General features: G+C 38.2%; 1 protein-coding gene across 10 annotated transcripts in view; it reads right to left on the bottom strand.

Annotated features, from left to right (window-relative positions):
* Positions 1-14,942, bottom strand: part of ATP8B4 (ATPase phospholipid transporting 8B4 (putative)) — a 295,105-nt gene that overhangs the window by 132,556 nt on the left and 147,607 nt on the right. For all 10 annotated transcript variants that reach the window (XM_029236307.1, XM_029236303.1, XM_029236302.1 and 7 more), the window contains one exon: positions 4,291-4,363. In XM_029236307.1, coding sequence (XP_029092140.1) covers positions 4,291-4,363 — 73 coding nt within the window. The remainder of the gene's footprint in view (positions 1-4,290; positions 4,364-14,942) is intronic.

Genomic DNA, 14,942 nt, shown 5'->3' with positions numbered 1-14,942 from the left:
TGTCCAGTAAGAGGTCTATTTCTACCACCAGATGAGAAGAGCCAAACAAGACAAGAGCACTGCTGTCAAGTAAAGGAGGAAGGTAGGCCTGGCTCCCAGGGTCCAGGCTCTGGCAGTATCAAGAACTCTGCAGTGTGTTTTTCTCACACAGTTTACTTAATTCTTCTAATGGAAGTCAATCTTATTGTGATAACTGAATTATGCTCTACGATTTTTTTTTTCTTGGTCCCGCAGTAAAAATAGGAGCTCTGGAAATTCAGCTCAAAAGTGTTTTAGAGTTTTTTTAAAAAAGGTAAGGGGCAGTTTTCCTTATTGGGAAAACAAAGGTGAGTAACTTCTGAACATACCAGCTAACTGGTCATCTCAGGCAAGCTCCTTTCCTTCCTTAAAATGTACTGATATGGTGACATAAATCCAGTTAGAAGTTCTAAGTTTGGACAGCTAGAGGTTATGCGTCAGAATTGGGTGCAACATTCTCTGGCCACTTCACCTCCATCATCCAAGCCTAGAGGCCCTGACTCTGGAAGCCCAGTCGCAAGGTAATCAGGACCAACTTTTCCAGTGGAGGCAGGAGCAGCATATGGTAAAGGGAGGGGTTAAAACTCCTGGCTCTCCTATTGACAAGCTATCTGATGGCACTGTGCCTCCATTTTCTCGTCTGTAAAATGGGAACAATAATAGTACATAACCTGCCGTCATTGGGATAATGTGAGGATTAAATGAGTTAAGTCATATAAAGAGCTTGTAATATTGTCTGTCATGTGGCACATAGTCAATAAAGGCGAGCTATTATTATCATGATCTCCATGATCTGGTTTCCCAAGATGTACCTCTGTGCAGTAACTCCGAAGTGAGTCTCTTTTAGAGACCTGTGATTGTTGCTCCCCAAATGTAAGCTCTCTGACAGCCCCTGCCAACTGATGCCAGGGAATAGGAAGTTATATTAGCACTTCTAAGTGATTACAGCAGTTCACCCACAGAAACATTTATTTGTCCTCGAAAACAGTTTCATAGGTGCCGCGTAGCCGCACATGGATAAACTATGAACAAAGTGACCTAATCAAGAGGCACTGTGGTGTTTTGGCGTTTGAAGGAATCCCTTCCTCACTTATCCAAAGATTAAACCAACAAGCTATAATTGTATGAGTCAGACAGAGATCAATGGAGATAAAAATATCATCTTTGTCACTGATCAAGCTATTGGAGACCAGGCTTTAGGTCTGTGGGCCCAATGGGCTTGCTAACACTTCACCCCTGTTAGACTCATCTAGTCATAGTTGAAGCTCTCTGGAAGCTCGAAACTACCTGGACCCTCTCGCTACCCCCACCATGGGGATCTACTCCTGTAAAATTGGTACTTCGAACGAGCGGGGCAGAATGTACTCTCTGTACACAGACAGAGCCCAAAGAGAAAGGGAAGGAAGGAGGTGCCAGGTCATGCACACCACTCCCCGCCCCAACACTTAACAATCGGAGAAGTCACTCCTGGGAGAAGGGAACACGCAAGGGGGTGCAAGACGCTTAGTGTTATTTTGGGGCTGCCCCTCCAAGTGAAAACAGGAAGGATGAACCTAGGAAAGAGTAGGGAGTAAGCATTTCTACCCCATCATGTAGCCACAATAAAAAGGCTACATCTGCACTGTCCAGTAAGGTAGCCACAAGTCACACGTGGCTATTTAAATCTAAATTAATTAAAATTAAATAGAATTTAACATTCAGTTGTTCTAGTCACATTTCCAGTGCTCAGTATCCTACAAGGTGCTACTGGCTGTTCTATATTTGGACGCACAAATATAGAACATTTTCTTCACTGCAGAAATTTCTATTGGACAGTGCTGGGACACGTGAATCACTGACTTCATGGAAACTCATCTAAGTGTGGGATTCATTTTAAATCAGTGATAATGATGCGTTCATGGAACTGGTTTCCTTCCATGTGACGCCTGCACTTACACTTGACTTCCATGCTTCATTCCACAGAAAGGTTTGCAATAACAAGCAAGCATGTGTTATTTTCTATAACACAGAAAATACAACTAAATTAAAAACAAAGACCAAGGGAAGTGCAAATTAGAATATTAAGGCTAGAGGGCAAGTTGGAGCACAGATATACTGTCCATGAGGTCCTTGGAGTTAAGAGATTTGAGACACAAATTTGACTCCTGCCTTTACGGGATTCACCTCAAAGAATCTGATAAATGAACATAGTATAGTATCAGTGAATAAGTGAGTTCAATCCAATATTTACCCTTGTTAGAGCATATCCATAGGGCTCTTAAAACATTATTTTTACTGAATACCTTAAGCAGAAATTACCTAGCATTTCCCCTGAAGTATAATTCCAAATAAAATAATAGTTAAGTGTTTGGGATCCTTTAATTTTTCCTAATTCCACTATATCTAGCACCATGCCTGGCATAAAGTAATTTCCAAAAAAATTTTTTTGAATGCACACATCCTAGAATTCTATATATGCCCATTAAAAAAAAAAAAAGTTAAGGTTATCCACTAAGAAGCACCAAAACTTTTTCATTGTAATTATCTTAATTGAAAGTAGAACCAAAATGAGTTATATGGAGCCCTTTCTTCTCAAGCAAAGGACCCTGAATATATGTGATCTTTTCTTAATTAGGGCATATTAGTACCTCATGGATCCAGAACACCCTGAATTTTGGAAATTTATAACCACTTTTCTTTTTTTTTTCTGTCTTCTTACTTAGAAAAGATTGACATTAATTCATTCAGCCAACATTTACTGACTGCCCCCTATGATCCCACATGGCACTAGATGTTATGGATCAGGCAAATCAATGTGCTCCTTGCTTGTAAGAATCTTGTAGTCTAGTCTCAGCTCAGACAGAGAATCACAGCAACTACGGGCTGGAAGGGATCTCTGAGATCATATAGTGCTCTTGCACCTGGATTTGACATGTGAAGAAACCAACGAAAGGCAGAGAAGATAAAGTGCTGTCACTGAAGGAATGGAGCAAAGACTCTTCTCATCCAATTCCCCACCCAGTATCCTTACACTGTATTTTACACTAAGCCTCAATCTTTCCTACAGGGTATGTTCTTCTAACACATGCTCCCCTCAGTGTACTGCTCCTAGTATTTAATGAGCTGGAAAATAAGCTGGACATGCTACTTTAAATTGTAAATAAGTTTTGAAAACCTGGCAGACTGCCCTAGGTCTAAGGAACCCAGGTTACATCGGTGGGCTCTGAGGCCTCCATTTTGGCTGCACCAACACCTTTTTGCTTATTTTTGGCTCTCAGCTATTTTCTAGAGACTTGAGGTTGTCAGAGAAATAAGCACTCCTCTATTTAAAGTGCGCACTCTTTTTGAATGGCCTATCCACTGACTAGTCACCTTAGCATGGGTTGTTCCAGAGAATCAGTATACACAGACGATACATCAATGAAAGAAGACTGTTTCTGAAAGTGAATGTTTAAGAGTCTTAACTGAGTTGTTCTTGTAAATAGATCTTGGGGCCATTTCTTTTATGCTGTGGGAAAATGTCGCAAATTTAATGAAGAACACAGCTTGATAAATAAAATGGCATTAACACAAAAATTTTCATGAGTAATCTAATATATATTTGACATAAAGACTACAATAGTTATAATTTTTAATCTCTGATCTGGATAGCCTTCATAGCCTTGCATTTAATACGAACTATAGTTAGTCACATATATTTTAGTTTTAACTGACCCCTTGAATTTTATTAAGGAAACTGTAACACAGGCAGCTTGAGAATATAAGTTATAGTGCATTTGGTATACAAAGTAAAACCTCATAAATAGCATTTATTAAGAACATTCAATCAACATTTTCTGATCGTGATTATTCAGGAAAGAACATCCATTCTCTCTTTCTATAGCTAATCTTTTCTTCTATGATACTGCACATTAACAGTATTAATTCCGTTATTGGGGGGATAATATTCAAACTATGTGAGAACAAACTATTTTTAAAGTACTCTGGAGCATTTTAAAAGCTCTTATTTACATCAAACAATTGACAGACTGATTTTAAATATTTTTTATCTATTAATTTCCCAAAGGAAATAACAAGGTGATAATCACTCAGCCTTATCTGAGTTATCAGGTTATTGAAAGTAATTAATCAAATGTCTTTCAAATATTTTATAATTGAGACTTTTTAATAATACATCCTGGTATTCCCTCCTTAATTACGCTAAATTAGCGCAGATTTACTAAATTTGCAAATGTAAATATTTTAGTACATATGCTATTTTAACCTGAGATAAATATCTTAAACAATACTCACAGCAACAAACTGGTTATTTTCTAATTTAATGATGTCTCCCACTTTGACATTCATCCATTTTTCATTCTGCAGTCTAAGAACAAAAACAAAATTAATTTTTTTCGGGAACAGAGAAGAATCAAGAGAATGTATTCACAATGGAGCATCATATGACAGAAGAAGCTGATAAGACTTTTTTTCTAGAATACTAAATTCAAAGAACCTTGCATAACAAAGTCTTTTACCTGAGTGATGTGGGAACTAAGGCCCAGAGAAGTCAAGTGATTTGCCCAAAGACACCCAGTGAGTTAGTTATCCCTGGGGCTAGACTCAAAATGCCTAACTCTTGGCTGTGTGCTCTTTCCACCACCCCATGGTACCAGCTTTACACAGCAGCTATTAACTCTTACTTGCATATCCTTGGGCAGAATATTTAAAAAAAAAAAAACTCAGGGGGAAGGAAAGAAAGAAATTCAATCATTAACATTCTTTTCAACCTCTGTATTAATAAATATAGAAACATCACTGCTGTTGTCTCAGAAGTCTGTTTAACTGGAGGCAAGAAGTGAAGGAGACAGAAGCAAGGGGGCAATAGCTAAAATGCAAGTAAGAGGAAAAGAATAAAAATTCTGGAAAGGACAAGAACAGCAATGGGTGACAAAAGAAGCCTTAGAACACTGAACAAGAAACACCACCTACAAATTATCCACAGCACTCTGGCCAAAGGGCAGGCTTGGTGGCATTCTAACGGCTAGGACCAACAGCTCAGAATTGAGAACACAGTCAAGATGTTGCACTGTTTTCTTCGAGGCTCGTGTATATAATGGAGTCGCAGGTCTACCCTTCACCAAGTTCAAAGGGGTTTATGACAAAAAGCTATTGTGTCTAGCTGGTCAGGCCCCTCGAGACAGTTAGGCAGACAGGCCATCTGGAAACAGACCACCTGTGGCAGTATCCGTGATGCTAATCATCCTTTCTGAAGTTCTCTGAAATGTAAACCAGTTGGAGACCTTCATCACACTTCTTTCTCAGCGATTCACTTCTAGGAGAGAAGGCTGGGACAAGTCGGCCAGGTTCCCCAACAAGTTAAGGTGGGCAGGTTAACTTCATTGTGCAGTTTTTAAGAAACAACCTAATTTACTTCTTTTATAAGCTGGAAAGCAGTTTTAAATATTTATACAACTATGAAATATGCCTCACACTATCAACCCTGCTGGGTCATTTGGCTTAAACACTCAAAGAATTTCTCTTTAATATGGATCCAAGTACATGTTGTTCTGGAAAGTTTTCATTTGCAGCATTTTCATCTCTAGCCAGAATTCAATCATTTTTCCAATGCCATACTTTTCTGCGCTTTATCTAGTTCAATGACAATGAAAGACCCTAGGAAGTCTTTAAATTTCATTTTATTTATTTTTACAGGTATGGATAGATTATGTGCTGGTCTATTTCTCCTGGGGTATCTCCTTTGGAGCATTAGTGACATTTCTCAGGAGACAGTATCTTAGATAAAATGAAAGTGCATCTGCTTCAAGAAGAAGCTGAGATGATACTAAGTCCCATTTGCAAACTTCGATTCCTCCTACCTGTATACTATAAGCTCTACAAAGGACCACGTCCTACCTCTTCCACCAAAATGGAAAAATCAACCCAAGGTAAAAGAAAACTCTACAGGACCTCTTATACATTTTAAAATGCACACTTGAGAGTTAAGTTTGCACGGGTAAGTAACAATAGCCACTATTTGGGGTAATAAATTCTAACTTGTCTAGTGTCATAATATTTCCCCCCATAAAACCAAAGCAATTGGAAATATGTTTTTAAAAGTCTGGTGATATCCATGGGAATTAGTTGAATTAACTGCTACACTTGGAAAAATACTGGAATAAAATCTCTTTAAGAAAAAAATTTGCAAAATCCCAGGGCACGCAAAGAATCCCTGATAAGAAAGAATCTGATATGGTCAATATGGATTCCTACTGGGACAATACAGAGAAGTGATAAAGTAGAGAAAAATCCCTTCCCTCATGCCAGATTCTCATGCCCATTCTCCTCCTACCCACACGCACCCCTATCTGTATTTTACCCTCTACTTTCTAACCTATTAAATATTTCCAAAAATAGAAAAACACTCAGAATAAGTCATCTGACCAACCCCCACTAAGATCTGACCATTAGTCTGCTAATGTCATCCAACAGTCCAAGAAAGCAGAAAATATTTGTAATACCATGTATGAGCCCAGTCTCCCTTACTTTAACTCACTCTACTCCTTTTTCTCTCTTTCTCTCTTGCCACCTGTCTGCCCTCTGACCAGAACATATACCTCGGAGCTCCTCTTCCCAAAAGGCCCCTTTGTAACTCCAGATATCTTCTAACACCTACTCTTATCCTTGGTCACCTACCCCTTTCCACCTATGCCAATGGAAATTCCTTCCCTAAAAATGAGCACTCCAAACACTTTACTTCCAAAGTCTATGACTAACAGTATTTGAAATCTTAAAAACCTTCTGGTATGTACATGTACAAATTCCACAGGACACAATATCACCTCTGTGGGCTATGAGCTATAGAGAAGTTCACAAGGCAACAATGTTTGTGACAAAATTTTTCAGAACTCGAAGCAAAATATTGTTGCGAAGCTACACAAACATGGGAGAAATTTCCTCAAAGGAAATATTATCCAAAACTAATGACCAATATGACAAAAAACAGCAAGTGGTATTCCCTGGATGTTGACCCTGACCCTAGCGCTATCCAACTATTTCATCAATAACCTACACAACCAACCCACAGACACATTTGTCAGACTTGTACACAGCATCCTACCAAGAAGAGAGCATAACTCTTACAAAGAAGATTGTGACAGAAAGTTATAACTTGAAGAGGCTACCAGAAACTGAACGAAGAGGAAGAAGTACAAAACAGATTATTCTGGAGAGGAGAAAGTAACACTCTACAGATGTAATTAGGGTTTTGAAGAAAAAGGGCCTGGAGATATCAGTAAACCATATGTTGTGTGTGATGTCTTGGTTAAGCCTCTTATTTGAATATATATCTGTAGAACAATCAATATGTATAACACAATCAGAGGAGTTTTTTTAATGTTATTTCCTATTCTTTCTTACCAGGTAATGATAACTGCCTTTAACTAGGACCTCAGAGATACACTTCAGTTAGCACTAAGGATCATAGCTACAAAAGTACCCAAACTTACTAACAAGTATAAACTGATAAAGATCTGCAAAGGAATTTAAATCGAATATATTTTAAATCCCACCATTTTTCTTTTCCTACACACTACCACCACCACTGACTTTATAACATCAAAGACATATCAGAAGACTGGAGGGACAGATAGGAAAATTTCCTTTAAGGCTCATCTTCAAAATATTTCTAGACTTCTAAGATTTTAGCTTGTATAGTAATTTCATTTTGCCATCATCCTGAAACAACGAAAACACACACTCCCTGGTCCTCCATGTGCGGTGCAGCTGTTCCCAAGACTCATGTTTGAAGCAAGCTTGCGTCATAGCTCTGTGCAGGGAACACAGGGTGGCCTTGTGGGACGTGAAAGTGACACTTGGCTCCGTAGACTCGGCACCTTCAAACTTTGCTTTTACCGTTGTCAAGAAAAGCCCTCCCACTCTAGTAGAGGATTTGTAGTATATAAATACTCTGAAAGCAAGTTAATTCATGTAATTGCACTGAATCAAGAAACTCCAAGATTTTTAAATATGCTTCAAGTATCAGTATCACCACATAATTGCTTCAGGTTTTGAAATGGACATAATCTAGCTAATGCTTCTTTGAACCAGATTTTTCAAAAATAGTTGGGGTAATAAGTTAGCTTTTACCTTATAAGCTCACAAGGCAATCACTACATAATAAGCCAAAATTCAAGAAAAGGACTCATAAAATTTAAATTCCAAAGGTACCATAAAACATATGGGGTTAATTGTCACAGAATAGTGACTAGAATTATTTTGAGGAAAGAATTTTTAAAAACACACCCACTAACTATATATCTACTCTCAGAACATCAGAGAATCTGAGTTCTGAGAAAAGGTGGTGAGAGATAGCAACTGTACCTAATAATTGTTGATAAATTTGTCTGAACCTGCTTCTTCCTGACAAGGCATAGCATACTAGGAGCTGCTACAATTTGCTGAGGACCTCCTTGAGAAAATGAGAGTGGGATAGCACCTACCATTCTCCATGTCACTGAACCACTGGCTCCAGAGGCTAGAAATCAAGTATTTACTGCGAGCAAGATACCAAGCCCATTGCTGAAGCTTAAGGGGCAGAAGGAAGAGATCTTCATGGGTCTCCTCAAGGCTTCTGTCATCCTTTCCACAATCTAATTTTCCTGATTGCCCATTAGCATCACAGACTCCTGAAAAGAAGATTTCCTCAAAAGCTACAGAAGTTATGTTGGCATACTAGAGAAAGAAGATAATAAAGAAGGTCAGTATAACTGACCTCACCTAATTAACCAAACAATCCACATACACTGAGCTTGCTTTCTTCCTTAATCTCAAGCCCATGTCAGATCTACAACACACAAAAGTTGTATGTTGTACATACACCTCACCTAATTAACCAAACAATCCACATACACTGAGCTTGCTTTCTTCCTTAATCTCAAGCCCATGTCAGATCTACAACATACAAAAGTATACAACTGCTCATACAGACTTTGTTTTATTCACCACTGTATCTTCAGGACCTAGAATAATGCCTAGTTTAGAGTAGGCATTCAGCATTTGTTGAATGAATGATAAGTAAATTGATGAATATAGAATCATTATTTCTAAAAACAGTTGTTGAATGACAGCATTTCCCTGAATGTCTAATAAGAATTATAGCAATGAACAATTTATTTAGTGCTTACTGTATTCCAGGGAGTGTGCTGATCGCTTAATGTATAGGGTTGCCAAATAAAAATAAATGACACCCAATTAAATATGAATTTCAGGTAAACAACCAATAATTTTTTAGTTTAAGTGTGTTCCATGCAATATTTGGGATATATTTATACTAAAATATTGTCATTATCTGCATTTCAAATTTAACTGGATGTCCTATATTTTAACTTGCTACATCTGGCAACACTGAATAGTATCTTATCTCATTTAATCCTCACAGCAGCCCTATGAGATAGGTACTATTTCTACCCCCATTTTAGCAACTTTAATCAGAATAGAAAACTGAAGTTCAAAGAAATTGAGACATTTGCCCTATTTTGCAACATCTGTCAAAAATTCAAATGTCCACATACTTTGACATTCCACTTTAAAAAACTGATCATACAGGTGCTCAAAGATGGATATACAAGGATGTTTATTACAGTATTATTTGTAATAGCAATCTATGAGAAACCATCCCTGCCCATCAATAAGAATTAGATAGATATACCAGGGTACACCTATCCAATCATGGCTCATCTACTCAATGGAATACAATGCAGCCACTAACAAGAATAAGATAGGTCTATATGCGCTGATGTGAAATATCCTCCAAGTTACATTATTAGGTTGAAAACAAGCACATGCACAGCACTGCACATGTGTTGTAAGATTCTAACTGTGTTTTGAAGCAAGGATAAACCTACACATATGTCTGTTGTTACATGCATAGAAAATTTCTTGAAAGACACACAAGAAACTCTTCAGTGGTAGCCATTAGAGAAAGGAGATGAAAAGGAGAACCGGGATGTAAGGGAGACTCCATTTCATTGTATACTTTTCTGGACTGTTTTGGCATTACAAATATTGGTATTTTAAAGGGCAATTGGGGAGTAAAAATAGAAGAAAAGAAAACTCCTCCAAGTTCACAGGTGGGTGGCAGAATCAGAACTACAACCTGAATCTGCCTGACTACAAAGCCATGCTTTTAATAAATCTATACTTATTGTTTTTTTTTAACTTTAACTTTTAACTTTATTTTCCATGATAATTATGTATTGCCTATTTAGAAAGAGAATGGCCCCTAAGGAGCTGAAGAGATTCAAGCACAGCAATAGTGCAGACTCCCAGCGTTTCAATCCAGCCGATCCAAAGACAGCTGGCCGTCATGGTCCCCTGACAAAAGTGTCCAGTGGACAGCAGCAGTTCCTGGTTCTTTTCAATTCCACTGCTGTCAGAGCCGCACTACAGCAAGAGATACAGTTTGGCCCTAATCCTCTAACAACAGACTGGTGAACAGGATCTCATTACACTGAGAATGAGCATAATACTCGCATCTTTGGAATCTATTTATTTTGAAGAATGCAGATGTCTTCCTCCTTTTCCTCCCCTCTTATTAGCACCATGCTCATGCTGAGGTAGAAACACACAGGGTGGGTTAGGTCTCACACCCATTTCGTAGGGGGAAAGGGTGAGAAGAAGGAGAAATGATAAAAGTTATAGTCCTACAGCACAGATAATTTCGTTTAACAATTTTCTGAGAAAAAGTAACCAGTATCAGAGAGGCCCTGCCTAATTTATACAAATCCTTGTAGAGCCTTTTGTGCATTATTTGGGTGCAGAAATACACACCCAATTTGGCCTTACTATTTTGAAAACAGAATGATCAATTCACTTACTAAGTTTTACCTGAACAATAAATAAGCCCACTGACAGTTGTGCAGAAAATCTATACTCTTTAATCATTTCCATAAACTGAAACACTTCTCCTGAATGAGTCTCTCTAGATCCTTTCTGTCTTCTCTGTAAATTCTTAGTAGAATTCCATTAATATATGGCTAAGAGATGAAGAAACCCCAAGGAAATCAGAAGAAAATTATTTTAAAGGAAGACTATTACATCTGCTCTCACATACGAATGCTGAGGGAATACCTTAGACTGACCATGGAGAAAACAGAGTAATTTAGGCCTAGGTCACATTCCTGGGCAGCAGAGTCAGAGGGAGATCTGTGTGGAAGAAGTTTATTGGCAAGTTCTCTTGGGAATAACACCTGTGGGGAGTGAAGGAAACAGCTGGGCAGAGGGAGGAGTTAGGCTGTTGATTCAGTCACAGTAAAGGCTCAGCCAACCCCAGGGAAGCTCTGGAGCTGGAACGGGCCGTCAGAGTTGGATCAAGGGGACTAGGCCTTTATACCTTGGCTTTGTTCAGTCATGGGATGCGGTCTGACCCCAGCAATGAGGTGTGACCTTAAGAAAAACAGCTCTCCTCAGCCAAGGGCAATTCCCAGAGAGAGCTGACAGCTCAGGGCTGTATGTAGGCAGCACGCCCAGCAGCTGGAGAAACACATTCTGCAGTCTGGAGGAGGGATGTAGGTGGAACAGCAGAGCACCCCTGACAAATTGGGAGCTCACTTTCCAATTTTGCTATCAACATACTCTTGTAATTAGAATATTCCTTTTTAATTCTAGGATATTTCACCTTTCTTTAGTTCCAATTTCAATTCCACAAAGTCAATACAACCAGCTGCCATGAGCCTTTAAGCTCCCTACGTCCATTTTAAAATTGGGGGAAAAAAAAAATCTGTGAAACTTTGGGTCATCCTTTTTTCCAATGATTATTAAAGAAGTTGGAAGATAAAATTGTATTACCTTTCCATTAAAAATAGTCTACAGATGACCACTGACTACCCAAATATCCTAAGAGTAATGTCAATGGGAAAAATCATTATTCCTGAAATATTCCTACTATGAAGAACATTTTTTTTAAACATCCTTATTGGAGTATAATTGCTTTACAATGATGTGTTGGTTTCTGCTTTATAACAAAGTGAATCAGCTATACGTATACATATATCCCCATATCCCGTCCCTCTTGTGTCTCCTCCCTCCCAACCTCCCTATCCCACCCCTCTAGGTGGTCACAAAGCACCAAGCTGATCTACCTGTGCTATGCGGCTGCTTCCAGCTATCTATTTTACATTTGGTAGTGTATGTATGTCCATGCCACTCTCTCACTTCGTCCCAGCTTACCCTTCCCACTCCCGGTGTCCTCAAGTCCATTCTCTGCATCTGTGTCTTTATTCCTGTCCTGCCCAAAGGTTCTTCAGAACCTTTTTTTTTTTTTTAGATTCCATAAATATGTGTTAGCATACAGCATTTGTTTTACTCTTTCTGACTTACTTCACTCTGTATGACAGACTCTAGGTCCATCCACTTCACTACAGATAAGTCAATTTTGTTTCTTTTTATGGCTGAGTAATATTCCATTGTATATATGTGCTACATCTTCTTTATCCGTTCATCTGTCAGTGGAAACTTAGGTTGCTTCCATGTCCTGGCTATTGTAAATAGAGCTGCAATGAACAACGTGGTACATGATTCTTTTTGAATTATGGTTTTCTCAGGGTATATGCCCATTAGTGGGATTGCTGGGTCATATGTTATTTCTATTTTTAGTTTTTATTAAGGAACCTCCATACTGTTCTCCATAGGGGCTGTGACAGTGTACATTCCCACCAACAGTGCAAAAGCGTTCCCTTTTCTCCACACCCTCTCCAGCATTTATTGTTTCTAGATTTTTAAATTATGGTCATTCTGACCGGTGTGAGGTGATACCTCATTGCAGTTTTCATTTGCAATTCTCTAATGATTAGTGATGTTGAGCATGCTTTCATGTGTTTGTTAGCAATCTGTATATCTTCTTTGGAGAAATGTCTATTTAGGTCTTCTGCCCGTTTTTGGATTGGGTTGTTTGTTTTTTTGATATTGAGCTGCATGCACTGCTTGTAAATTTTGGAGATTAAACCTTTTTCAGTTGCTTCATTTGCAAATATTTTCTCCCATTCTGAGGGTTGTCTTTTCGTCTTGTTTATAGTTTTCTTTGTTGTGCAAAAGCTTTTTGAGTTTCATTAGGTCCCATTTGTTTATTTTTGTTTTTAATTCCATTTCTCTAGGAAGTAGGTCAAGAAGGATCTTGCTGTGACTTATGTCATAGAGTGTTCTATGTTTTCCTCTAAGAGTTTTATAGTGTCTGGCCTTACATTTAGGTCTTTAATCCATTTTGAGTTTATTCTTGTGTATGGTGTTAGGGAGTGTTCTAATTTCACTCTTTTACATGAAGCTGTCCAGTTTTCCCAGCACCACTCATTGAAGAGGCTGTCCTTTCTCCATTGTATATTCCTGCCTCCTTTATCAAAGGTAAGGTGACCATATGTGCGTGGGTTTATCTCTGGGCTTTCTATCCTGTTCCATTGATCTATATTTCTGTTTTTGTGCCAGTACCATACTGTCTTGATTACTGTAGCTTTGTAGTATAGTCTGAAGTCCAGGAGCCTCATTGCTCCAGCTCCGTTTTTCTTTCTCAAGATTGCTTTGGCTATTCAGGGTCTTTTGTGTTTCCATACAAATTGTGAAAATTTTGGTTCTAGTTCTGTGAAAAATGCCATTGGTAGTTTGATAGGGATTGCATTGAATCTGTAGATTGCTTTGGGTAGTATAGTCATTTTCACAATATTGATTCTTCCAGTCCAAGAAATGGTATATCTCTCCATCTGTTTGTGTCACCTTTAATTTCTTTCATCAGTGCCTTATAGTTTTCTGCATACAGGTCTTTTGTCTACTTAGGTAGGTTTATTCCTAGGTATTTTATTCTTTTTGTTGTAATGGTAAATAGGCATGTTTCCTTAATTTCTCTTTCAGATTTTTCATCATTAGTGTATAGGAATGCAAGAGATTTCTGTGCATTAATTCTGTATCCTGCTACTTTACCAAATTCATTGATTAGCTCTAGTAGTTTTCTGGTAGCATCTTTAGGATTCTCTATGTATAGTATCATGTCATCTGCAAACAGTGACAGTTTTACTTCTTCTTTTCCGACTTGGATTCCTTTTATTTCTTTTTCTTCTCTGATTGCTGTGGCTAAAACTTCCAAAACTATGTTGAATAGTAGTGGTGAGAATGGGGAACCTTGTCTTGTTCCTGATCTTAGTGGAAATGGTTTCAGTTTTCCCCATTGAGAACGGTGTTGGCTGTGGGTTTGTCATATATGGCCTTTATTATGTTGAGGTAAGTTCCCTCTATGCCTACTTTCTGGAGGGTTTTTATCATAAACAGGTGTTGAATTTTGTCGAAAGCTTTTTCTGCATCTATTGAGATGACCATATGGTTTTTATCCTTCAGTTTGTTAATATGGTATATTACATTGATTGATTTGCATATATTGAAGAATCATTGCCTCCTGGGATAAACTCCCCTTGATCATGCTGTGTGATCCTTTTAACGTGTTGTTGGATTCTGTGTGCTAGTATTTTGTTGAGGATTTTTGCATCTATGTTCATCAGTGATATTGGCCTGTAATTTTCTTTTTTTGTAGTATCTTTGTCTGGTTTTGGTATCAGGGTGATGGTGGCCTCATAGAATGAGCTTGGGAGTGTTCCTCCCTCTGCTCTATCTTGGAAGAGTTTGAGAAGGATAGGTGTTAGCTCTTCTGTAAATATTTGATAGAATTCGCCTGTGAAGCCATCTGGTCCAGGGCTTTTGTTTGTTGGAAGATTTTTAATCACAGTCTCAAGTTCAGTGCTTGTGATTGGTCTGTTTATATTTTCTATTTCTTCCTGGTTCAGTCTCTGAAGGTTGCTCTTTTCTAAGAATTTGTCCATTTCTTCCAGGTTGTCCATTTTATTGGCATAGAGTTGCTTGTAGTAATCTCTCATGATACTTTGTATTTCTGCAGTGTCAGTTGTTACTTCTCCTTTTTCATTTCTAATTCT

Source organism: Monodon monoceros, unplaced genomic scaffold, assembly GCF_005190385.1.
Source record: "Monodon monoceros isolate NGI ecotype Baffin Bay Population unplaced genomic scaffold, NGI_Narwhal_1 Super_Scaffold_21, whole genome shotgun sequence".
In the NCBI taxonomy this organism is placed as follows: domain Eukaryota; kingdom Metazoa; phylum Chordata; class Mammalia; order Artiodactyla; family Monodontidae; genus Monodon; species Monodon monoceros.
Note: the sequence above shows the minus strand (reverse complement) of the source record. Positions and strands in the feature narration are given on the sequence as shown.